The 26964-nt window shown below is 41.7% G+C and overlaps 1 protein-coding gene and 1 non-coding gene across 2 annotated transcripts in view; one reads left to right on the top strand and one right to left on the bottom strand.

Moving 5' to 3' along the window:
• The window catches only part of MYLK (myosin light chain kinase), a 244404-nt gene that overhangs the window by 56133 nt on the left and 161307 nt on the right, over positions 1-26964 (top strand). The window contains exon 2 of the mRNA XM_049785945.1: positions 4361-4568. Within this exon, the coding sequence (XP_049641902.1) occupies positions 4361-4568 (208 nt within the window). The remainder of the gene's footprint in view (positions 1-4360; positions 4569-26964) is intronic.
• On the bottom strand, positions 16428-16534 carry LOC126026631 (U6 spliceosomal RNA). Its single transcript, XR_007501855.1, has one exon. It is a non-coding gene; the product is annotated as a U6 spliceosomal RNA (small nuclear RNA).

Genomic DNA, 26964 nt, shown 5'->3' with positions numbered 1-26964 from the left:
CCTGATAATTAGTGATGTGGAGCATTTTTTCATGTGTCTTTTGGCCATTTGTATTTCTTCTTTGTCAAAGTGTCTGTCCATTTCTTCTCCCTATTTTTTGATGGGATTAGATGTTTTTTTCTTGTAAATTTCTGTCAGTGCCTTGTATATTTTGGAGATTAGCCCCTTAGTGTGTTATTTTTGACAATGCTAGAAAATAATTGTTAAGTAAAAGAAATAGAGACGTGGACTAGAGAGAGTACTGAATAAAAGTTAAAGGATTTGGGGCCAGAGAAATAGCATGGAGGTAAAGCGTTTGCCTTGCATGCAGAAAGTCGGTGGTTCGAATCCCAGCATCCCATATGGTCCCCTGAGCCTGCCAGGAGCGATTTCCAAGCATAGAGCCAGGAGTAACCCCGAGTGCTGCCGGGTGTGACTCAAAAAAACAAACAAACAAAAAAGTGAAATGATTTTTCTTGCACATGGTAGATTCCAGTTTGATTTCCAGTACCATTATTGTTCCCTAAGTATTGTCAGAAGTGACCCCTGAGAACAGGACCAGAAGTAAGCCCTAAGCACAGTTGACTGTGATCCAAACTATCCCCTCTCCGCCAAAAAGAATTTTTTCTTCAGAAATTATACATAGGTAGCTGTTACTTGGAGCTTTGTTTTGCTTTTGTCTATTTTTCAATCAGGCCTGAATACAAGTTAGTGAGGAGGAGAATTGAGAGGGCTGATACTATGAGATTCGTGAATTAAAATGCAGAGCAAGTAGTGTTCTTATGAGGGAGGTGAGTGTTCACTTTGGGGAGTTCCCAGTGACCCCAGGCTTCCTTCCCCAGGAAGACATCTGCATCCTGACTACTGAGAAATGAGCCTAAGGATGAGGTGGGGTGTTAGCATCTGAAAGGGGAGCAAGTACAGACCAAAGTGACTATTGCTACTTCCAGGCCCATTCCTTCTTCCTATCTCCTACATGCCATCATGTTGCGACATACTCTCTGACCGCGCTGAGATGCAAGGCGAATGACTGTACTGGGTCACAGACGGCTTTTCTTATGTGTGCACTTTGAGGTCATCCAGAAGATTTTGGTTTTGCTTCCTCCATAGTATATGTTTTCTGTTATCCTGGAGAAGCATAAAACATACTGTCACCACCACTTTGTAACACATACAACACACACACACACACACACACACACACACTTCCTTCTCAGGTTTTTGATGAAAGTTGTACATTTCCTAAAGCTAAGATCACCCTCAAATTCTGGGTTTCAAACTGCAAGCTAATGGGCAGTCTAGGTCTGGCACCTCTAAAATTGAGTCCTTCTTGAAGGACTTGTGGACTTTTAGGGACTTTGGAAAATTTTCTTTCCTGAAACTGAGTGACTTATTTTCCAGCACTTATCCCTCTCTCTGCATGTTCTTTATGGGTGCCTATATATCTGCTTTCAGTGCCAGTTGTTGTTGTGAATCTCAGATGCTTCAATTTCCTAGGAAAGTGCTTAACACTTAGCACTTGATAGATGTTAGTTTCTATGAGAGAAAACCAGAGGAAATAGAGTAGTACTGTTCATTAGAATCCTAAAGCAAGGTCATGCTTCAACTTTTTTAGTAGTTGTCCTTAAGGGTCAGGAGGTCCAGCCTAGAGTAGAAAGCTCACCACAAAGAGAAGTTAGTGCAATTAGAGTTAAGAAGGTCTTCTAAGACAATGATAGTTGGAGCTGATCACTCTGGGCAAGAACTCGATGCTGAAAGGGAAGAAAGTAACATGAAAGGCACCCCTCCATTGACAATAGTGAAGACCACAGTGTCAAAAGGGAAAGAGAGATGGAGAGAGTGAAAAGAAGAGAGTGAAAAGGAGAGAGAAAGAGAAGGAAATTGCCTGCTCTAGAGACAGGCAGATGTAGGAGATGGAAGGGAAACAGGGACATCAGTGATGGGAAGAGTGTAGTGGTAAAGTATGGTGTACATTTTATGACTGAAGTCCAACAATGAACAACTTTGTAACCAGGTTGCTTAAATAAAGCAATTTTTTTAATTAAAAAAATTAAATTCAGTTGTTTTTTTGTTGTTGTTGTTTTTGTTTTTTGGGCCACACCTGGCATTTGCTCAGGGGTAACTCCTGGCTGTCTGCTCAGAAATCACTCCTGACAGGAACGGGGGACCATGTGGGACACTGGGATTCGAACCAACCACCTTTGGTCCTGGATCGGCTGCTTGCAAGGCAAACACCGCTGTGCTATCTCTCTGGGCCCTAAATTCAGTTTCTAATAATAAATTAAAAAAATTGATATTAATTTTTCTTTATATTTATGTCACTAGCTTAAAACATTACCATTTTAGGCACCTTTTGGCACCTCATGATATGTTGAGGTTTTCCCACATCTACCACCAAAGTTACAGGAACAACCTCTCTCCCTAGTCATCCGTCCTCCCCACTTTGCCTCCAGTTATTGTACCATAGTTTCGAAAACATTAATTTTAAAAACATTTTATTTAACCATGCACAATGGAAATATTATCTTTTTAATGTGTAATCAATTCTTTTTAATTATTAAGATATTTTGCATTTTGGGGCCAGCGCAGTAGTGCAAGCAGTAAGGCCTTGCCTGGGTTAGCTTAGGATGAACTGCGGTTCAATCCCCTGGTGTCCCATATGGTCCTTCAAGACAGGAGCAATTTCTGAGCACATAGCCAGGAGTAATCTCTGAGCATCAACGAGTGTGGCCCAAAAACCAAAAAAAAAAAAAAAGATTTTGCATTCTTTTTTTAATGCTAAATCTTCAAACCTCAAGGATTGATGCTGACTGTGACACTTTATTAGGGTTTGCCACATTTCAGGGCCTCATTCACCCCTGTGGCTAGTGTTCCCTGTGCCCAGATTTAGATATTTCCTACTCAATATAAATAGTGGCATCAGAAACTCAGCATTGCCTGAGAGCTCATCAGAAATACAGAAGCACAGGGGGCTGGAGAGATAGCATGGAGATAAGGCATTTGCCTTGCATGCAGAAAGTCGGTGGTTCAAATCCCGGCATCCCATATGGTCCCTTGAGCCTGCCAGGAGCGATTTCTGAGCGTAGAGCTAGGAGTAACCCCTGAGCACTGCCGGGTGTGATCCCCCACCCCCAAAGAGAAATACAGAAGCTCAGGCCCCAGACCTTTGGAAGTAGAATCTTCTTGTTAGCCCCTGATTGGCCTGTTACTGTGAGAGTCACTGCCTTAGAATCTTCATGTTCACTCCCATTTAGTTGATCCAATTCATTAATTCAAATAAGTAATCAATTCATTTAATAAATATTGTGAACTAGGATGGTTTATTTTTGTAATTTTTATAACATAACTTAGGTAGCATGGTTATAATAGTGTTACTATTTATGGTATTGATGTATAAAGTCACCACACCGACCACTGTTCCTGTGTTGCCTCTAGTCCATCTCTTAAGCTTTCCCTACTGATTTCAGTTTTTAACCAAATTTGAGGGTTATTTGCCTACTGGTTTTAGAGCTAAGTCAGTCAAATTTCTACCTCCAGGGCCTTAAAAAAAATCTACCCCAACTTTTTTTAATTTATGTTTTATTTTTAAAAAAATGCATCATGTAGTTGATATAACTAATCATAACACATTTGTTTGAGGATAAGGGAAAGCAAAGTTATTTTAAAAAAGAAAGGAAAAGTAAAAAGAAAGAGAAGAAAAAAGAAAGAAGAAAATGTTCAGTAACAAGTATATTTGTGAAATTATTGTTTCTCTAATAAAATCATTAATACAATAGCAGAAGATTTAGTAAGCTCGTCTTTTTTTGTTTGTTTTGTTTTGTTTAAAGATAAGAGATGTAAAATATAGGGGCCGGAGCCGTGGCTCGGAGTGGTAAGGCCTTGCTGGCGCTACCTAGGACAGATCACAGTTCAATACCCTGGCATCCCATATGGTCCCCCAAGCCAGGAGCGATTTCTGAGCGCATAGCCAGGTGTAACCCCTGAGCATCAACGGGTGTGGCCCAAAAACCAAACCAAAACAAAAGACCAACTACTGACTCCAGGCATACTAAGTTGTCTAACCCTGAAGTCTTTCTGTGGTCCCAGTAAAAGCTGTTCACAATCAGTTGTTGCTGTCAGGTTTCTGTAGTTAAAGATCCTGGTTTCTGTACAGATCCTACATCGAAGTTAGGGTGACACGGAGCATCTTCTATACTCAAACTTTCTATATCCCACTTTTCCTATCTTTAAAATGGAAGTGGAAGTAGAGAGTTGCTCCACTGAATTCATGGATAGTGAAATCTGAATGCATTATTAGCACATGTCAGTCAGACACTGAATGGTAGCTAACACAGGGAAGTGCTCCTTGAATACAAGCTCTCCTCTTTCTCTTCCCTTTAAGGTCCGGGGTTACCCAGACCCCCAGGTGACGTGGCATCGACACGGACAACCTATCTCCAATGGTGGCCGTTTCCTGCTGGACTGTGGCACGCGGGGGGCTTTCAGCCTGGTGATTCACTCAGTTGATGAGGAGGACAAGGGAAAATACACTTGTGAAGCCACCAACGGCAGTGGTTCTCGCCAGGTGACTGTGGAGTTGACAGTAGAAGGTAAGTTCGAGAAGTCTATAGCCTTGGTGTTGATGAGTTACCAGTTTCCCCAAGGCCTGCACCCTTTGCTTCAGTCCTCTCCCAGGAGATCCATCACATAGAGAGCTCACCTAAATTCAGGAGCTTTGGCTCTAAGCTGAGAGATTTCAGTTTCTGTAAGTAAGGCAACCTGGGACCATTTTAGGGACTGGGCATATGCTTTGATTTTCAAGGACTTGAGTTTGATTTCTGGCATTGCATGGCCCCTTGGATAATGCTGGGTACAGCGCAGAGTCCCCCCTCCCCTCCAGATACTATGGGGGTGTGTCCTGAAACTGCTGAGCCTGAGCATTGCCACATTGTTGGACTCTGGCATTAAACCACCCATCCTGCTTGATTATCTCTGACAGGGGCAACCTTCCCCCAGAGTACTACTTAGGAGCTCCAATGCTCCCCAGAAAAAAAGAAGAAAAATTAACAAGGAAGATATACTAGGAGGCAATATTTGTCGAATTCCACTTCACTTCTCTTTCCTGCTCCAGCTTTTCCATGGATGCCCTTCTACAGAAACAGAATATTTGTACCTTACACAGTTCCAAATGTTAGCCCTGCCTCACTTGCCGGACCCTTCCTATCTCTCTTCACCAGACCTCTCCTCTTCTATACTTCCTGCTTTCTATACTTTTCCTGCTTAGATGTCCCTAGCTTATTAGAGAGCTCCTCCTGACCCCAGTCCTCATAACTTATCATCCTCCACTAAGCCACATTTTTTTTTATTTTTAATTATGAGAACAAAGATGCAAAGAAAGAGGACAAGGTAAAGTTACAGTGGAAGGACAATCACCCATAACATAATTCTCAGAAGAAGTTCCCTTGCTGATATCTTAACTTTGAACTTTCAGCCAAAGAACATTAAGACAAACAAAATAGAATCCATGTACAATTACTTTGTCCCTCAAGTCCCCAGATTGTAACACATTATAATATTTCTTAACAGCACACAAGGCAGTCTAAAGCCATAAAACTTACGTAACTCCTTAAAAATTAGAGGCATAGTATATTTTACATTTCCCTGTACATGTATATTAGCTTATGTTAACCTCAAATTTTAAGTGGATTTTTTTTTAAGGATTAGAATCAAAGGAGCACAGTAAAAACGGTGTTAGAGTGGCAATTGCTGTTTGCATAGGCCCACCAAAATATGAGAGGCATGTAAAGGAACAACCTTGGCCTAAATACAAAGAGACCCTACCCCTGAAGTTTCCTGGCATAAGACCAACTCTAGGCTCCAGGCAAGTTAGATCGTCCAATTCAAGACATTGTCTGTAGTGCCAACACACTTTTCATACCGTCTCTGTTGTTGGTATCATGTTTCTGTATTAAAGATCCTGGAATCTGCATATCCTACATAGAAGTCAGGATGTGGAGCGTCCTCTCGTTTTACCTCACCATTAAAGAACAATGCAGGAAGCCCTGTCCTGTAAGCAGGTCGTTGTTAAGTCTTCTCAGTGTTAAGGGAAGTCTCTTTTGAGCAGGTCGATGTCTGAGCAGTGGTAGGGTCTTCTGTGGTAGAGGATTGCTTCCAGGTGATGTTATAGACAAACCTGGATGTTTCGTGGATGTCTTCTCTAGATCAGGGGTGAATGAAGAATGCCCATTCTTCTGAGGCCTGTGCCAGGTCATTATGTCAGTGTTCAGGGTGTAAGGTCCCTTTGCACTATAAGATTTGTGTATTCCAATCTCTATTAGATAGGATCTTATTTGTATGCATAGTATTTTCTCATTGTAATGTGCCTATGCAAAAAAGGAGCAATGCCACGTGGCGTTATTGGTGCATATGTGGACCGTAAGAACAAGTCCAATAATCCCCATGACATGGTTCAATCACAAGCATTAAACTGGGGGACTCTTTCACCAAAATTCCTTGTTGAACAGCTCATAAAGAGAAGATAAAAAGTGGTTAGAATCATCACTGTATAAGAGTATTTAGTAAGACTTATAGTTGTCAGGGAAAAACACAAAATATTCCAAAGATATACGTGTCCATTTTATGTCTTTTGAAACAGTTCGGGGTTGTTACACACAATGCACGGCTTTGGTCTGTGATTAGGATTGTGCAATACTGAAGTTAAAAAAGAGTAATGTGGCTAGTGATGTTTGGGAGGGTGAGAGAGTTAAGGAGTAAAAATGAGCTTTGAAGGGGTGTGGGAAAGGGCAAAATACAAAATGGACATTCTGGATACGCAAAACATAACATAAAGATAAGGAATACTCTTAATATATGCTGTGCGCGCAGGGGCGATAGCCCCCCCCCATCTCGGTTTTCCATATGCAGAGTGGTCAGATATTGCCAGTGACAAACTTAGCGCAACCGAGCAAATCTCCGCACACCCCAAGTTAGGACCAACCTTGTCTGGCCGCCTGGGCTGCCACCCCAGAAGGCCTGGAGGCCGGGGGCAGAAGAGGGGAAGGCTGGGGGCCTATCCAGGCTCCCAGCGCACCCAAGTTAGGGAGAAGGCCCTCCACATGGGGTCTCCCCCAACCCTATGCCGGCTAGAGCTAGCCTCCAGCTCAAGAGAGGATCGAGAGAGAGCCGGAAGCCAGGATCTGCCCACCCTACATCCTGTGCCCTTCTCTCCCTAGTGCTGAGGGAAGGGCAGCCTGGGACCCCATCCAGAAGGGACCCCCGACACCCACCTTGTCTGGCCGCCTGGGCTGCCACCCCAGAAGGCCTGGAGGCCGGGGGCAGAAGAGGGGAAGGCTGGGGCCTATCAAGGCTCCCAGCGCACCCAAGTTAGAGAGAAGGCCCTCCACATAGGGTCTCCCCTAACTCCCAAGCCACGTCTTTTAATGGACTCATCACTCACCACTAAATGGAAGCGCTACTAAGAGGAAGGGGATTTTACCTTGTTTACTGATCTATCCTCAGCCTCTAGAAACTATTTGGAAAATGAAGGGACATTGTTTTTCACCATATTACACAGTTGCATATACTGATTATGAAATAAGTCTGGAACACTCAGGGAAAAATATATGAAATAAATATACTGGTGTGTTGCCATTAGGTAACTTTACTTTTACCTTGTAGTTTACAATATTATTATAAAAAGCTTTATTATGACTTCAAAACTTCCAAGAAAGGCCTAGTAATAGTATAGGGATTGAGGTAGTTGCATTGCATAAAGCACAGAGCTGGGGGAAACTCCCAGCATTATCGGGAATGAATCCAAAGCCCAAAAGAAAAAGGAAAGAAAAAGTTCTAGGAGAAACATTTAATGAATTTTTTTTTTCCATTGATCCTGTATCTCCATGTACTGAAACTATTGGACCAATCTGAACATGTCTGATTCAGGCTGCTACTGGCTGAAGGCTGAAGGGGTTTCCAGTTCCTTGGAAATAAAACAGGTTGTTTGAACTCTTCCAGATCTTCCCAAGACTTAATAGACCAGAGATAGACTTACTTTTTCCTCTATCTAAAATGCTCTTAACCTGGGGACATTACCTGTCAAGGTTAGTTAATACCAGTAAGGTAGGCAGAGAAGGTTCTAGAAAGAGTAGTGTGCAAGTTGGCTAATAGCTACCTACTTATTGTTTTTTATCATGGAGGACAGAGAGACCATTACAGGAAACTGAATGTGCATAGTTTGCATACTTTTCCCAAATTCTTTAGATGAGTGACTCATTCAGTTAAATGACCTTCAGGTACCTTTGGGCTGGAAGATTCCAGATGGAAAGTGGCCCCTGATCAGACTCTGTGTGGCCCTTCAGTTAGCCAGTGCCAATGCTGGTCTTTCCCCAGTGTTAGGCACTTTCAATATATAAATATTGAGTTGAGGCTAACACCTTAATGAGCTGAGGCTGCCATAATAAAATACTTGAAACAGCAAGGGAACAGCACACATCTCCAAACCAAACCTTGGATTCAGATGACAGAGCTAAGGTAGCCAGCCAGAGCGGGATTGCACCAGGCATCCAGAGAATAGATGATCTTTGGTAGGGAATGTGGTATAGGTATTTATATTATTTATATATGTGTGTGACCATTTAATGTGATAAATCTCTTCTGAAATAGGTGTAGCAATGAAAATTAATGTTACTGTTACTACAATTAGAAGTCTTTGTTTTTTTGTTTTTGTTTGTTTGTTTGTTTGTTTTTTGGTTTTTGGGTTACACTCAGTGGTGCTCAGGGGTTACTCCTATCTCTGCACTCAGAAATTGCTCCTGGCAGGCTCGGGAGACCATATGGGATGCTAAAAATTGAATCACCATCTGTCCTGGGTTGGCCATGTGCAAAGCAAATGCCCTACTGCTGTGCTATCTCTTTGGCCCCAATTAAAAGAATTTTTTAATAACTTACATAGAAGAGGAAATAATACCCTCAAAAGGCATGATGAAATTACTTATGTTTCTAAAATGTGATTTAAAAAAATAGGAGGAGAATATTTTAGTAAAATCATACTATATTGAACTTCAACTCCATAAAATGAAAAGCACCATTTTACTTTACAAGAAAAAATGATGATTACTGTTGTTTGCTTTGGAACATTAGAAGAGCAAAAATATGTGAGTGAGGATTATATTTACCTTTTGATTAGATTTATCTTAAATTTACCCAGTCTTTTTTTGCCTCATGACTACACATTTATTTATAGAAGTTTTTTGTTCAGTGTGGACCCCCCCTCTTTTTCTCAAGCCCTATCAGCAACTCTCAAGGAATGTACTTCCTAGAGAAATGCGCTCATCTGTGCTATTACTTCTGTACTGTGCCTTTTACAATACACACACATATGTACACACACACACACACTTTGTGATGTTTGGCTTTTAAAACAACAAACTGGAGACTGCATGGCTCAAACAATAGAAATGAAGAGTGGAAGGTTCAGTTCATAGTCTGGTAAGTTTCTCTCTATTGCAGACTGACCTCATTTACATGGTAAAGAGACAAATCTTTTGTCTCTTCTTTTTTATTTTTGGGAGGCAAAGGTCTTTCTAAGTGGTGCTCAAGATGTCTGGACTTTCCACAGGCAATTCTAGGCCAGCTGGACTGGCAATTTGTTGCAAAAGCTTGAATGTGACTCTGCAGTGCTGGAGATACCAGGCCTGGCAGTGCTGGGGGCTTTCAGAATTGTACCCCATAATGCTTGGGGGTCATGTATTGGTGGTATTTAAACCTGGGTGGGGTACATGCTAACCATGTGATCTAACTGTTGAATTATGTCTTGGTACCTCCTCTTCTTATAAGGGGGCTGGCTTTCTGGATCCAAGTCCTGCTCTAAGGACTTATTTGACTTTCACACCTCGTCACAAGTCCTATATCCCAGTACTAATGGGTCTTCATCATGAATTTGGGTAGGTCATATAAATTCAGCCTAACACCCCATTTTGGCTTTTTTGTTTGAAGCTGAAAAAATTGAGAATTATGTGTTAGAGGTAAAGATTCTCAACTTTTGCCACTTAGACATGTGTCTGTAACCCCTTAACCTCTGTTTCTGCTGAATAAAACTTTTATACTCTCATCCTAGAGGAAGTTAGACCTGATGTCTCAGCTAACAGGAAAAATGTTTACAGGTCACTATATTTTGGGCCAGGGAGCAGAGAAACAGAGTGGAATGAGGAAAGGCCTAGTTTCTCAACCCTACTCATTACCCTTTGGTTTAAATTTGGGGAGTCTCAGGCCCAGACCACCTTCTAGACCTCTGCATTCTGCTTAAACTTGAACAGGCTCTGTGTATTTTCTCCCTCTGTATCCAAAGTCTGTTTCAGATTAGATGTGCTTAGGAGCCATCCAGAGACCAGTAAAGATGACATACTGGAGGAGTCACTGGTTTTTCAGCTTTGGGCAGTTGTCATTTGCCAGGCCGACCCCGATTTTCACAAAGGCACATTAGTTCCCACTTGCTATCCTTTCAGTTCTGTTATGCTCCTTGCTTGTGCAATTGGCTTAGCAAAATTAGAGGACCTATAATCTTGATGCTGTTTGGATCTGGAGAAACAGGGATTGTCATTTGTGGGGTCGGGGAATTTGGCTCAGAGATGGTGCAGTCCCAATCACAGCAGAAGCAGCAACAACATGGATTCTTCAGTGGTGCCGATTAGTGTAGAAGGTATTGTTTTTAAGTGGCTTTTAACCTCACTCATCTCTAAATGTGGGGAAAGACACTTTTCTGAGCCCTATTTCCATTTATGTGAATGTAGTTAGTGGCTACCCACAGATCAGCGCATCCATGGCAAATAGATGGCCTCAGTAAGATGTCTCCTTGAGATACTTGAACTTGGTACTCACATACGGATTGCCAGCTACTTCGAGAGAGAAATCCTTGTGTGGGAAGCAGAGGACAGAACCTCCTCTGCTGAATGCCACTCAGATAATCAGGGGAGAAATCTGGAGTTCCCTTGGTGAGACAGGACTGAAAAATAGGGACATTCGTGAAGGGGGCACAATCCTCACCCCAGGAGTCATGGAGAGGCAGCCAGCCACAGAACAGTCCTCCAGCTCTGTAGAGCTGTTACAAAGGCTTGATACAAAGCAAGGAAGAAATAGGGCTTTACCCCAAGGAGCTTCCCCTCAGAGGCTACACAGACCCATCCTCTATCACAGCTATCCCATGGAAGCACAGCCTGTCAGCTTCAGAATTTCAGTGGTCATACTGAAAACAGAAATAACAGAGGAACTCATTTAACTGCCAGCTTGGGAACTGAAACATCAGGCCAGCTGGCAGCCTGCTGGCATCCACTCCAGTTTAAATGTTAATCACATCCAGAAACATGGAGAATCATGTTTGATCAATTGTCTCGGCACCCTGCAGCCCTATCACATTCACACAGAAAGTTAACCATCATACCACCAAAGAGTACTTATAATAATAATGTTCCTGCACTCTTTCATGGATTCGGCTCAACACATCTCTTCTTTCGGAGCTGTTCAACACCTAGATGGTGTCAGAATGAGCAGTAGGTAACAATACAGGCATAGAGGTTGAATAGATGAGCTCCTTCAGATTGTAGCTTCTGCTTCCCACACCTCTGCAACCCCAGGCTTCCACATTAGAGAGAAGATATCAGGTGTTCACTGCCCTGGGGTGGTAAGGGAGAGAACAGTCCATGGAGTGAAATGCACTGGGAAGAGGAGAACAAAAATGCCTGTCATGGGGCCGGAGAGATAGCATGGAGGTGGGGTGTTTGCCTTGCATGTAGAACGACAGTGGTTCGAATCCTGGCATCCCATATGGTCCCCCGAGCCTGTCAAGAGCGATTTCTGAGTGTAGAGCCAGGAGTAACCCCTGAGTGCTGCTGGGTGTGACCCAAAAACCAAAAAAAAAAAAATGCCTGTCATAATTCTTCTGGTTTTGCTGTTGTTATTGTTGCCCTCAATAGTTTTATGCCTTCTTATTTTATCTATCTTTTCTACATTCTTTCTTTTTTGGGGGGGTCACACCCAGTGACATTCAGGGGATACTCCTGGCTCTGTGCTCAAAATTCGCTCCTGGCTTGAGGGACTATATGGGATGCCAGGGGATCGAACCGCGGTTCTTCCTGGCCCTACCACTGTGCCATCTCTCAGGCCCCATAGCTTTCCTACATCCTTAAAGACCTGCTTTTACATTTCTCAGGGAGGCTCTTTGTCCATTCCTTTCCATGTATAGAACAGCGACTCCCAAATGGCCCTTCTTTTGCAGAGGTGTCTGTCCTATTTTTTTTCTGTCCAATTTAGGTCAGAATTCTAAATTGTCTTAAGAGTTTCAATTTTTCCATCTCATAAAAATTAAAATACAGATGTGGCAAAGAAGCTCTACTTACTCTGCTTTGAATATGTGCGGTATCTGTGGTACAGAGGAAAGAGATAACAGGCTATTCACGTTCATTCTGGTTTTTTTTCTTAATATATGTTTCAATTGAATCATCATGAAATACAGTTACAGAGTTGTTCATGATTGAGTTTCAGTCATACAATGTCTAATACTCATCCTTTTGCCAGTGCACATTTCCCACCACCAAAGTCCCCAGTTTTCCTTTCCTTTCCCCCTGCCTGCCTCTATAGAAAACTTTTTCTTCTCTGTTGTTTGCTACTGAATATTGTTATGGAAGGGATATCTTTTATATCATGTTACCTCCTTTCAGCACCCATTTCTTGTCTAGAGTGATCATTTTCAACTCATTTTTATAGCGGTCTTTCCTCCACCCTAACTGCACTCCCCTGCTCTTTATGGCAAGTGTCTCACCATGGACTCATCCTCCTGGCCCTCATCTTTTATCTTTGAGATTTATTACAATTTATTTTATTTATTTACAATTTATTATAATCTTTTTTTATATCCCACATATGAATGGAATCATTCTATGTCTATGCCCTTTTCTGGCTCATTTCACTCAACACAATACTCTACATTCCAATCCATGAACAAATGTTACGTATTCATTTTTCATAGCAGCTGCTTAGTATTCCACTGTGTAGATGTACCACAGTTTCATTATCTGCTCATCTGTTCAATGACATTTGGGTAGTTCCAGATTCTGGCTATTGTGAACAGTGCTGCAATGAGTATAGAGTGCAGATACTTTTTCTGCTTTTTGTTTTGGTTCCTTAGGGTATATTCCCAAGGATAGCATTGCTTGCTGATATGGGAGTTCAATTTTCAGTTTTATTGAGGAATCTCCATGTTGTTTACCAAAAGGGCAGGACAAGTCAACATTCCACCAATAGTGAATCAGAGTCCCTTTCTCCCCATTTCTGTTTAGCACTGGTTGTTCTTATTCTTTTTATGTGTGCCAGGCTCTGTGGTATGAGATGATATTGCTTTGATTTACATTTCCCTAATGATTAATGATATGGAGCATTTTTCATGTGCCTTTTGGCATATGTATTTTTTTCTTTTTTCTTGTTTTTTTTGGGCCACACCGTTTGATGCTCAGGGGTTACTCCTGGCTAAGCACTCAGAAATTGCCCCTGGCTTGGGGGGCCATATGGGACGCCGGGGGGATCGAACAGTGGTCCTTCCTTGGCTAGCGCGTGCAAGGCAGACACCTTACCTCTAGCACCACCTCTCCGGCCCCATTCTTTTTTTAATTTATTTTATTTATTTTTTATTTTTTTTCTTGTTAGATACATTTTTAATTATATTTATTTAAACACTGTGATTACAAATTTTATTGTAGTTGTATGACAACAGTCATATAAAGAACACCCCCTTCACCAGTGCAAGATTCCCACCACTAATTTCCCAGATCTCCCTCCTCCCCACCCTACCCACACCTGTACTCAAGACAGGCTTTCTATTTCCCTCATTCATTCACATTGTTATGATAGTTTTCAGTGTAGTTATTTCTCTAACTGCACTCATCACTCTATGTGTTGAGCTTCATGTCATGAGCTGCACCTACATGGGAAGATGGGGGGAAATAAGGGTTGGGACTGAGGCAGAAAAAGATTAGATATGAGCTTTGTAGGGCAGTATCAAGGTCACAATACAAGTTGGATATCATGCATATATAAACCATATGCATACAATACTGTCAATAGGAGACCAAGGAGAAAAATTTCCAGTGACTGTCCCAATATAAACCAGTGCTAGAACGACCCACCCTCCTTCCAAAGTGCATTCCCATTACTGTAGAGAGAGGTAGGGGGACAGCCTGATGACCCCTATAGAGCCCACCAGGAATGGTGCCCAGGGAAGGCCTGGAGTCCAGGGGAAAAAGAGAAGGATGGATGTGGGCCTGCCAAGCATCCCAGAACTCCCAGGCTAGGGAGGCCTCTGGCATGGGGATTCCCCAAACCCCATACCTGGGAAGAGCTGGCCTCCAAAATCAAAGGAGAAACCAGAAGCCAGATATTTACCCGCCCTCCACCTCATGCACCTCCCCTCTGGAGTACGGAAGGAGGAGGGAAGCCTGAGGACCCCTAAGAATCCACCTGAACCCACTTCTGGCCATCTGAGCTGGCACCCAGGGAAGGCCTGAACTCCAGGGTGTAATTTATCTTTGCTGTTAAATCCTTTGTTTGGTATTTGTGAATCCAAGAACAGTCCCCAGAATGAGAAATTACTTCCCATCCCCTTGTCCCCTTTCGGGGGGAGACCTTGGTAATATTTATCCGCAGCAAATAATAATCCACACAGACAAGAAAGATAGGGTGTAAAAGATTGGGCAAAGAAAGCGAGAGAATCCTCCTGCAGCCTGCAGCTTTCGCAAAAGGACCCCTCTCCCCTGTCCATCAAGCTATTTATTGCCAACTCCACAGCGCCCCACCTGGAAGGGCTAGGTGGGGCAATAGTCACAGAACAATCCTAAGAAAATACAACAATTCCAAGAATAATCTTATGGAAACTTTTTCATATACTACACAGGGGAAAAAAAGGGGGATGGCTGGGGGCCTGCCAAGCCTCCCAGAACTCCCCAGGCTAGGAAGAAGGCCTCCGGCATGGGGCCTCCTCAAACCCCATACCTGGCAAGAGCTGGCCTCCAGAATCAAAGAGAAAACCGGAAGCCAGATATCTGGCTGCCCTCCTCCCCATGCACCTCCCCCCTGGAGTACGGAGGGAGGGGGAAACCTGAGGGCCAAAAGAGTCCACCTGAACCCACTTCTGGCCATCTGAGCTGGCACCCAGGGAGAGCCTGGAGTCCAAGGGAAAAAGAGGGGGACGGCTGGGGGCCTGCCAAGCCTCCCAGCACTCCCCAGGCTAGGGAGAAGGCCTCCGGCATGGGGCCTCCCTAAACCCCATACATGGCAAAAGCTGGCCTCTAGAATCAAAGAGGAAACCGGAAGCCAGATATCTGGCCGCCCTCCTCCCCATGCACGTCCCCCCTGGAATACGAAGGGAGGGGGGAAGCCTGAGGACCCCTAAGAGTCCACCTGAATCCACTTCTGGCCATCTGAGATGACACCCAGGGAAGGCCTTTATCCCCTAGGATAAAGAGGGGGGATAGCTGTGGGACCTGCCAAGCCTCCCAGCACTCCACAGACTTGGGAGAAAGCCTCTGGCATGGGGTCTCCTCAAACCCCATGCTGGCAAGAGTTGCATAAGCTCAGTTTTTCAGACCTGTTATTTCAGTGTGAAAATTTCTAATTTCAGTCGTCAAATCCTCTTGATGCTTAACTGTGCTCCAGTCAAGTCTATCAATGCTTTTGTAGAGCTCCTTGAACATCTTCCATAATTTTAATCTAAACTTCTTATTTGAGAGGATACTTAGCTATTTCCTACTTTTTAGATTACCAGAGCAGCCATCTTGATTTCTTTAAACATAAGGGTGTACTGCAAAATTTCTCCATTGGTAAGGCTGTAGATTGCTTCTTACAATGTGGAGAAATGGAATTCAGGGGTTAAAAGATAAGCGCAGTCGCAGAGCAGAGCTCTGTGGCCACGCTTCTCGGGTGTGGGTCCTGGAGAGATTATGGTCCTTGGTGTCTCTAGGCTGGCTCAGCAGGAAAAAAGCAGAGAGCATGGCCGCCTTCCCTTTTAAGTCTCTGGATGCCCAATCACACGGCAGGAATCGGCCCCACATTCATTGGGTGGGGACATCTTACCGGGTGTGGGTCCTGGAGGGATTATGGTCCTTGGTGTCTCTAGGCTGGCTCAGCAGGAAAAAAAAAGCCCCATTCTTTAACAAAGTATTTGTTCATCTTTTCTTCCATGTTTGATGGGGTTAGATATTTTTTCATAAAGCTCTACTATATGTCTTTATTATAGCTATATAATATATCTCTATACACACATATATCTATAGAGATAGGTAGGTAGATATCTATCACTTTATCTTTAGATTAACCCCGTATCAGGTAGTTATTGGGTGAATAGTTTCTCCCATTCCATTGTTGTCTTTGTGTCCTAGTCACCATTTCCTTTGAAGTGCAAAGTTTAATGTAGTCTCTCTCTCTTTTTTTTTAATATGGAACGCTTCACGAATTTGCGTGTCATCCTTGCGCAGGGGCCATGCTAATCTTCTCTGTATCGTTCCAATTTTAGTATATGTGCTGCCGAAGCGAGCACTAATGTAGTCTCTCTTTGTCTCTCTTGTTTATCAGTGGTTTATTAGCTTATCTCTTACTTATCTCTTGTTTGATCGGTGGTGTTCTATCCTTGAAGATGCCTTTAATGTCATGGTAAATTCCTTCTACATTTTCATTTGTGTACCTTATGGTTTCATGTCTATTATAATGGTCTTTAATTCATTTTTATTTGACTTTTGTGCATGGTGTTAGAAAGAGGTCTGAGTTCAGTTTCTTGTACATAACTGAGCATATTTTGCAGTACCACTCGTTGGAGAGGCTTTCCTTCATCCACTTCACCTTTTTTGCTCTTTTATAAAAAAATTTTATCATATATATGGGACACTGCCTCAGATATTCAGTTCTATTTTACTGATTGGAGAGCTTGTCTTTATTCCCACACCATGCCATTTTAATTACTACTGCTTCGTAGGAGGGATTGAAGTTGTGGAAAGTGATGCTTCACATTTTCTTTTTCTCAAGGATTGCTTTAGCTATTCATGATTTTTATTGTTTCATATGAATTTAAGAAGTGTTTCATCTATTTCTCTGAAAAATGTCGTGAGTATCTTTATAGGAACTGCATTGGATCAGTACACTGCTTTTTGGGGGTAGGCTTACCATTTTAATTATGTTAAGTATTCCAATCCATTAGCAGGGGATATGTTTCCATTGGTTCATGTCCTCTTAATTTTTTGTTTGTTTGTTTGGTTTTTTTGGGGAGGCCACACTCGGTGACGCTCATGGGTTACTCCTGACTATGTGCTCAGAAATTGCTCCTGGCTTGGGGGACCATATGGGATGCCAGGGGATGGGACCTTGGTCTGTCCTAGGCAGGCACTTGCAAGGCAGATACCTTACCTCTAGCACCACCGCTCCAGCTCCCTTCTTTTATTTCTTGAAGTAGTGTATTGTAGTTTTCTTTGTCTTTTACCTCTGTCAATAAGTTGATTCCAAGGTACTTAATTTTCTGAGGCATAATTGTGAATGTGAATTTTATTATCTTTTTCTTCTCTCATTAATTATATATGGAAAAGACATGTATTTTAGTGTTTTAATTTTGTAGCCTGCCACTTTTCAATATAAGATTATTGTTTTAGAGGCTTTTATGTAGTCTTTAGGGGTTCTAATTACAGTATCATGTCATTGGCAAATAATTAGAGTTTGACTTCTTCCCTTTTTTTTATTTTTTTTTTTTTGTTTTGTTTTGTTTTTGGACCACACCTGGTGACGTTCAGTGGTTACTCCTGGCTGTGTGCTCAGAAATTGTTCCTGGCTTAGGGGACCACATGGGACGCCGAGGGATTGAACCGCGGTCTAGCTTAGGCTAGTGCTTATAAGGCAGATGCTTTATGGCTTGCACCATTGCTCCAGTCTCCATGACTTCTTCCTTCTTATGTGGATACCCTTAGTAACTTTTTTTTATTGCCTAATTTTTATGGCAAGTAATTTTTTTATGAAAGTGGTGAGAATGGGCACTTTATCTTATGCCAGATCTTAGAGGAAAGACTTTTAGCTTTTTCCCCAATGAGTATAATGTTTGCTTATGGTGAATGAATTCTACTATTTTGAGGGCGATTTCTTCAGTTCTCATCTTATTGAGACTTTATTATGAACAGGTATTGAACCTTGTCAAGTGCTTTCTCTACATCTATTAGTATGATTATATGATTTTTATTTTTTCTATTATTGATATAGTGTATTATGTTGAATGATATATTAAACTAGGTTTAACATGTTTAACTATGTTAAAATATGTTAAGCCATCCTTGCATCTCTGGAATGAATTTTACTTGGTTGTGTTGTATGATCTTTTTTGATGACTTATTGGATTTTATTTGATAGTATTTTGTTGAGGATCTTTGCATCTGTGTTCTTCAAGGATATTGGTCTATAATTCCCATGTGTGTGTGTGGTATCTATTTTTAGCATCAGGGTGATATTAGCTTCATAGAAACTCTTTGGAAGTATTTCTGTTTCTTTAGTTTCCAGGAAGAGCTTGAAAAGGATTGGCAGAAGATCCTTTTTAGAGGTATGAAAGAATTCACTAGTGAATACATCTGGGCCCAGACTTTCAATTTTGGGAAGTCTTTTGATTATCATTTCAATTTTTTTGATAGTGATAGGTCTGTTCTGCAATTCCAAATCTTCTTGGTTAAACCTTGGAAGGTTCTGGGTCAGAGTGATAGCGCAGTGGTAGGGCATTTGCCTTGGACACAGCTAACCTAGGATGGACCTTGGTTTGATCCCCGGTGTCCCATATGGTTCCCCAAGTCAGGAGCAATTTCTGAGCACATAGCCAGGAGTAACCCCTGAGCATCACTGGGTGTGGCCCAAAAACAAAACAAAAAAAAAAAAACAAAACAAAAAAAAAAAACCTTGGGAGGTTCTAGGAGTCCAAAAAATTATCCATTTCTTCAATGTTCTCTTGTTTTATGGCATAAAGGTTCTCAAAGTAATCTCTGAGACTATCCTTTGATTTTCTTTTTTTTATCTTTTGAATTTCTATAGTGTCTGGTGTGATATCTCCCCCTTTCATTTCTGATTTGTTTTATTAGGGTTCTGTTTCTGAGTCTTGCTAATGGTTTATATATCTTGTTTATTTGTTTAAGAAACAATTCTTTTATTGATTTTTAATTTATTTTTTGGGTTATCCAGTTCATTGATTTCAGCTCTAAGTTTTATTTCTTCCTTTCTATCACTTGTTTTTAGTCCATTTTGCTGGTCATTTTTTAATTTTTTAAGCTATTCCATTAAATTATTTTTGTAAGCTCTTTCTTCCTTCCTGATAATTGCTTGCAAAGCTATAAATTTTCTTTAATACTGCTTTATCTTGTACCACAAATTCTGACAGTTTGCATCCCCATTCTCCTTTGTTTCCAGGAGTATTTTGATTTCCTCTCTCACTCACTGTTTGTTCAATAGTCAGCTGTTTAATTTTAATTTATCCATTTTTATTGTAATTAACTTCTATTTTCAGTGCACCTTGGTCAGAAGATAGTTGATACAATTTCTATCTTCTTGATTTCATAAAAGTATGTTTTGTGGCCCTATCTGGCCACTCCAGCCTTTTTTTTTATAAATTTATTTTTAATTATGAGAACAAAGATACAAAGAAAGAGGAAAAGGTAAAGTTACAGTGGAAGGACAATCACCCATAAACAGAATTCTTAGAAGAAAACCCCTTGCTGATACCTTAATTTTGAACTTTCAGCCAAAGAACATTAAGAAAAATAAAATAGAACCCATGTACTATTACTTTGTCCCTCAAGTCCCCAGATTGTAGTACATTATAATATTTCTTAGCAGTACACAAAGCAATCTAAGGCCATAAAACTTATGTAACTCCTTAAACATTGAAGGTATAGTATTTTCTTACATTTCCTTGCCAATGCATATTAGTTTAAGTTAATCACAAAAGTTTAAGTGGGTTTTTTTTTAAGGATTAGAGTCAAAGGAGCACTGTATAAATGGTGATAGAGTTGCAGCTATTGTTTGCATAGGCCCCCAAAATATGAGGGACACGGAAAGGAAAAGCCTTGGCCTAAATACAAGGAGACCCTACCCCTGAACTTCCTGGCAGAAGACCAACTCTAGGCTCCAGGCAAACTAGTTTGTTCAATCCAAGTCATTGTCTGTAGTGCCAATACACTTTTATTTTTTACAGTCTCTGTTGTTGGTATCATGTTTCTGTATTAAAGATCCTAGAATCTACATATCCTAAATTGAAGTGAGGATGGTGTAGAGCGTCCTCTAGTTTCATTTCACAATAAAAGGGCAATGCAGAGAGCTCTGTCCTGTAACAGGTCATTGTTGTCAATTCTTCTTAGTGTTGAGGGAAATCTCTTTTGAGCAGGTCAATGTCAGAGCAGCGGTAGGGTCTTCCCTAGTAGAGGATTGCTTCCAAATGATGTTATAAATGACCTTGGAGGTTTTGTAGTTAGCTTCCCTGGTTCAGGGGTGAATGGAGAATGCCCATTCTTCTGAGGCCTGTGCCAGGTCATTATGTCAATGTTCAGGGTGTAAGTACCCATTACTATACAAGATTTCTGTGTTCCTACCTCTATTAGATAGTAACTTATTTGTATGTATAGTATTTTCCCATTTTAATGTGCCTATGCAAACAAGGAACAATGCCACATGGCCATATGGGGGCTGCAAGAACAAGTCCAAAAATCCCCATGACGTGGTTAAACATAAGCATTAAACTGAGGGACTCTTTCACCAAAAATTCCTTATTGAACAGCTCACAGAGAGAAGAAAAGATAAAAAGTGGGGAAAATCTTCACTGTCTAAGAGTATTTAGTAAGAGTTACAGCTGTCAAAGAAAATAGAAATAAAATATGCAAAAGCCATACGTGTCCATTTTATGTCTTTTGAAATAGTTGGGGGTTGTTAAATCCAGTGCATCACTTTGGTGTGTGATTGAGACTGTGAATTACTGAAGTTAAAAAGGGTAAATGGGGGGTACTGATGCTTGGAGGTGATAGAGTTAAGGAGTGAAAATGAGCTTTACAGGGATGTGCAAAAGGACAGAATACAAGATGGACATTCTACATACACAAAACATAACTGAAGGATAGGATATACTATTAATATTTACTGTGCGTGCGGGGACGATAGCCCTCGTGCGGTTTTGAACATGTAGACTGTTAAGAAATTGCCAGAGACTGCCTTAATAAAAATGAGCAGGGCCCGGAGAGATAGCACAGCGGCGTTTGCCTTGCAAGCAGCCAATCCAGGACCAAAGGTGGTTGTTCGAATCCCGGTGTCCCATATGGTCCCCCGTGCCTGCCAGGAGCTATTTCTGAGCAGACAGTCAGGAGTAACCCCTGAGCATCACCGAGTGTGGCCCAAAAAAAAAAATGAGCAGCTCTCAGCACCCCCCAATTTGGACCCACCTTTTCTGGCCTCCTGGGCTGGGTCCCAGGGAAAGCCTGGAGGCCGGGGGGCAGGAGAGGGGACGGCTGGGGGCCTACCAAGGGTCCCAGCAACCCCAAGGTAAGGAGAAGGTCTTTGAACTGGGGTCTCCCCAGACCCCATGCTGGCTAGAGCTAGCCTCCAGATCAAAAAAGGATTCGGTAAAGAACCGGAAGCCAGGATCTACCTGCCCTCCTCCCTGTGCCCTCCCCCCCTCTTCACTGGGGGAAGGGCGGAGAAAGCTTGGGATTCCCTCCAGGAGGGTCCACCCAACACCCACCTTTTCTGGCCGCCTGGGTTGGGTCCCAGGGAAGGCCTGGAGGCTGGGGCGGGGGGCAGGAGAGGGGATGACTGGGGGCCTACCAAGGCTCCCAGCACCCCCAAGCTAGGGAGAAGGCCTTCGAACTGGGGTCTCCCCAGACCCCATGCCGGCTAGAGCTAGCCTCCAGATCAAGAAAGGATTCTGTAAAGCCACTCCAGCCTTTTTTAAGGGAGTTGAAAGATAGCTTGAAAGGTTGTTTTCTAATCTTTGACTTTGGGTCTGTTTGCTTGACTATGAAAATATGTTGTTTTATTTCAGCAGCAGAATGTTGGATTTAACTTTTTAGTTCATTTGTCACTCTGTCTCTTAATTGGTGCATTTAATCTATTGACATTTAGATAGATTATTGTCATGGAACTTTGTGCCATCTTTTTTTGTAGAAGTTTTGTTTGTTTGTGGGGTTTGTCTTGCCGCAAAGTACCCCTTTTTAGTTTTTCTTTTAAGGATTCAAGTCTATAAAGTTCTGGAGCTGTTGTTTATTTGTGAAACTGAGTATCCTTCCTTCAAGTATGAATGAGAGTCTGACTGGGTGAAGTATTCTTGGTGAGATGTTAATTTTATTGAGGTTTGTTGTTGTTGTTGTTGTTGTTGTTTTTTACTATATCCCACCACTGCCTTCAGGCCTGGAGAGTTGCTTGTGATAAATCTGCTGTAAATCTTAACAATGCTTCTTTGTATGTAATTTCCTTTTCTAATCATTCTGCTTTTGGTATTCTATCTCTATCTATGATTTTCATCATTGTGACCAAAATGTACTTTGGAGTGTTTCCTTTGGGTCTCTTAGCTGGTATTCTTCAGGCAAACAGGATGTGAGTGCATGTACTACTCTTCAGCTCTGGGAATATCTCAGCAATGATATCTTTCACTATTGCTTCTTCATAGAGGTTTTCTTCCTGGCTTCCTAGGACACCAGTGTTTCTTATGTTGTTTCTATTGAATGTATCCCAAAGTTCTATTGTCACTTTTTGTTTGAGGATTTTTCCATCTTCTTTTCATTTATTTTGAGGCTTTATTCCATCTTTTATTATTGTTTGGAGGTTTTCTGTTTTTATTGTTTGAAGGTTTTCATCTTTGATCTTTGTGCTCACTGATTCAGTTCACAGCTGCTAGTGAGGCCTTCCAATGAATTTTTCATTTTGCTTAGCAAGTTTTTCAGAGTGACATTTCTTTTTTTTTTTTAACATTATTTATTTATTGATTGTTTGGTTGGGTTTTTTGGGCCATACCCAGTGATGCTCAGGGGTCTCTCCTTGCTTTTCAACTCAGAAATTGCCCCTGGCAGACTGGGGGACCATATAGGATGCCTGGAATTGAACCAAGTCCTTCCCAGGTTGGCTGCATGCAAGGCAAACACCCTACTGCTATGCTATCTCTCTGGCCCCAAAGTAACATTTCTGTTTGTATTTTTCTCATTTCTAACCTCATATTCTCCTGTGTTTTATTGGCAGTACATTTCATTCTTTCCTTGAGCTCTTTAAACATCATAAGCATTTCTATCCTGAACTCCATTTAGAGAGATTTTATAGGGAGATAGTATTGATTGGATCTACAGGATTGCAGTCTTTACCTACAAGGTATGGTAGTGTTTTGTGCTGCTTTATCATTGTTCCTTTTGTAGTTTCAAGGCGCTTCTTTCCTGTTTCACTGTCAATCTTCTCCACTGGTAAGAAGTCTCGGAAATTTATATAGGCAAAGACGCCATAGCCTGGGTGCATGGCTTTATTTTATTCTTGTCCAGCCAGCAGCAATGGTCAGGCTGAATTCATTCTCGCATGCCAGACGCTGTTTTCACTTCACACGGGTCTCTCATTTGACTGCCTCATTCATTTCTTTTCTTAAAGGATGACATACAAATCTTTTTTTGTCTTGATTCCCTTTCCTTCTTTATTTTCTTTTTATTTTCTCTGCCATGTTGCCTTTTCTCAAGTGATAGAACACATGCCTTACAAGTCCTTAAGTTTGATTGCTGACCCCCAACCCTTTTGGAAGTAGTCCTAGAGTCCCCAACCTCATAGATGCTGTTTAAAAAAATCTCCACCTCCCCCTGCTGGCCCTTTGTGAATATTACTATTTTGCTGCCAGCATTTCTTTTATTCTTCCACACTCTTCTCCCATCCTCATTTGGGCTATTCCCCAAAATCACTTATAATTCTTATAATGCTTATAAACTATATAAAATTATAATTAGCCACTTATATAAATGTTTATAATTCTTACATCTTCTTCATTCATTATATTTTATAGAAGGTGATAATTTTGTGTTGGTATCTAGAGAAACAACTTGGTTATTATCCTCCAGAGGTTGACTTTCTTTTCCTTTTCATTTTATGCAGCAACTAATAGTCAACATTAGAATATGTTTATGAAACTCACTTGTGAAGAATAATGTGGGAGATGAAGTATTTTGTTAGATCCTTTCTGAAAGATAGGAAACTAGTTAGTCAGATAAACACATGGAAAATGAAGTAAAGACAACAGTCTAGCAATGCAACTGTACAGGTTATTTACCTGATGATTAGGATTCTTTAACAGATGGCTGACATTTCAATGTGGTAAATAGAGAAATGGCTTCTGGAAAATGACACTGTAATGGTCTTTGAAGTCTTCTTGGAGGAAGAGAGTTGAGCTGAGTTTAGAAAAACAAGTCAGATATAGATAGCAGATTGACATTTGGATGACAGGGATGAAAGGAAAGTGGAAAGAGGGAGGGCCTAGATGGAGGGTGGGGAGCATAGATGGGCAGAAGTAGAGAACAGTGAAAAATGTGAAGAGTAGATTGGGAGGAGACTTCAGAAGGTGTGGAGTGTGAAGCCACACGAGTTTTAGAGTGAGATCTTTTCCAGGCTCTGAAAAGCCTACCTTATCCCCAGTGAGGATTCTTTTCCATGTCCCAACTTTGTGCCACCCTTCAAGTAATAGTTCCATGTGTTATGGTATGACTTTTATCATGAGGAGATCAGATTTAGTTTTCATATTATTTCTGATTGTTACAAGAATTCTATTCATAGTTTTTTCATGTGTTTCATTAGTCTTTGATGCACCATCATTGTGCACAATCCTACCCCCCAAAATGGGTTGCTTCTGAGAGCAAAGATTCCTTCCCAACTGTTTCTTATATGGCCTCCCTTTTCACCACACTTACTCACCATTCAGCTCCCATCAGCCCTGAACTACATGTGGCGGCTAAGTGACTTCCCACTTGTAGGCTCACAATGGACGTCATTATATCCTTGTTTCCTTTCTGATAAATTGATAGAAAACCATTATTTAGGATTTAATCATTAAGGGGATAACTGTTGTTTATGGAATTATAGTGGAAAGTGACTCCAGAGAGGGGCACCCATGAATGCCAGCCTCTAATTGGCACTTCTGCATCCTCTAATTGCAGAAGATTCTGCAGAAATGTATTTGTCAGGAGAGTCTCTCAATTTTCCTGTAGAGTACTTCTTTCCATGGATGAGAGAACACTGGCTGGGACTTACTAAGCTTTTTTCTTCCAAATAAAAATACGTGCCATTTTTCCTTTGAACTCATGGGCAGGAAATCAGACTCGATGACTCTGATTGTGCCCTCTCCCAACTTTGTTTTCTTTCTGCTCTCACCCTGTCTTGGGCCCTCTCATGCCAAGGGTTTCCATTTACATTATTTTCATGGGTGGCCCCTTGGAATATCTTGGGGCCCCTTGGCTACTGGTTGAGAAATGCTTCACTAAGGAATCTATCCTTCCTGCTATTCATGAGGTCAAAAAGAGGCCATAATCACTTTTTAGTGAGTGTTTTTTTATTGCTTTAGTGAGTCAGTTTCCTGGAAACCCAAACAAAACTCATGAAAGGTCTAACTTTGGCTCTGAGGAATGGCCTCCTCAACCCTATAGCATGGCATTTTTGTTTTTGCCATAGAGGAAGTGACATTGCATGTACACATCAATCAGGAGCCTGTGACAGTGACCCCAAAATGTCCTGCCTGGTAGAGACCTGCTGACATGTAGAGTTAAGAATCTGGTGACCTGCCCACCAACAACAGCCTTGACAGGGGACAACCCACCTCTCATCAAGTAGGAGGGCAGACAGGTCACCCTCACATGCTTCTTGGTTCCCTGCCACCAACTAGTCCCCCTATACCCTCTCCCACACAGCTCTTAGTATCCCCACTGCTGGGAGTAGGGTTCTAATGGCCAGCAGCTTCTTTTTATACAAGTTCCCAGCTGGTCTACATATTTCACTTGTACCCCATACTACTCTTCATGTTACTGCTTAAATATATGTGTGTTATGTGTGTGTGTGTGTGTGTGTATAATAGGCTGGAGAGAGAGCACATATTTTTATGCAAGACAACCAGGTTTGATCTTGGGCACTGCACAATCTTCTGATTACTGCTACATGATCCACCCCATTTCTAAGCAGAGAGCTGGAATAGCACCCCCTCCAAGCACCACTAGGTATAGCTAAAAATGCTTTCTTTTCTATTTTTTGTTTTGTTTCAGAATTTATCATCTATTCCTTTCAAATTCTTCAATGATGTAAAATTGCTTTCCAGTGAAACAAGAGCACTTCAATGAGACCTACTTCTCTGCCCTCTTACAATCCTTGCTTGAATGCAAGGATGAAATGACCAGCAGTTCCACAATCCATGTCGCTTCTCACCTAGCCATTGTGCCCTTCCCAGAATGTTCTCACCCATCTCCACCAATTGGTGCCTTCCCTTTTTGTGTGCTAGGCTCGATGCCCTCCCAGAGCATATAGTTTTTCAGAGTTTTTCATATGCTTGTGTCTGAATTATAGATCTTTCCTCCCCCACTAGATCTAAGCTCCATGAAAGCAAAAATACTTTAATTAGCTCTTGAGGTTCAGAGAGATAATACAAGGAATAAGATATTTATCTCGCATGCAGGTTCCTTATCTAGCATCTCATATGGCCCCCAAACACTACCAGAAGTGATCCCATGGACACAGCCAAGAGTAACCCTTATCTCTCTCTAAATGTGCCCCAAGCTTCCCTAGTCAGTCACTCACTCAGTGTCTGACTCAGTGGGTCCAGCCCATAATGGTAGCTCAGTCACTGTGTTTTCCTGGAAGCTATCTGAGACCTCATCTGTACCAAAATGCAGACTTGGTTTCCATCAGGCCTAACAGCTAACCTCTGTCCAACAAGTAGACTGAGATGCATGATAAAAGTGAAAAGAAGGGCCC

Source organism: Suncus etruscus, chromosome 13 (genome assembly GCF_024139225.1).
Source record: "Suncus etruscus isolate mSunEtr1 chromosome 13, mSunEtr1.pri.cur, whole genome shotgun sequence".
Lineage (NCBI taxonomy): Eukaryota > Metazoa > Chordata > Mammalia > Eulipotyphla > Soricidae > Suncus > Suncus etruscus.
The sequence above is the reverse complement of the archived record's forward strand: the minus strand, read 5'-3'. Positions and strand labels throughout refer to the sequence as shown.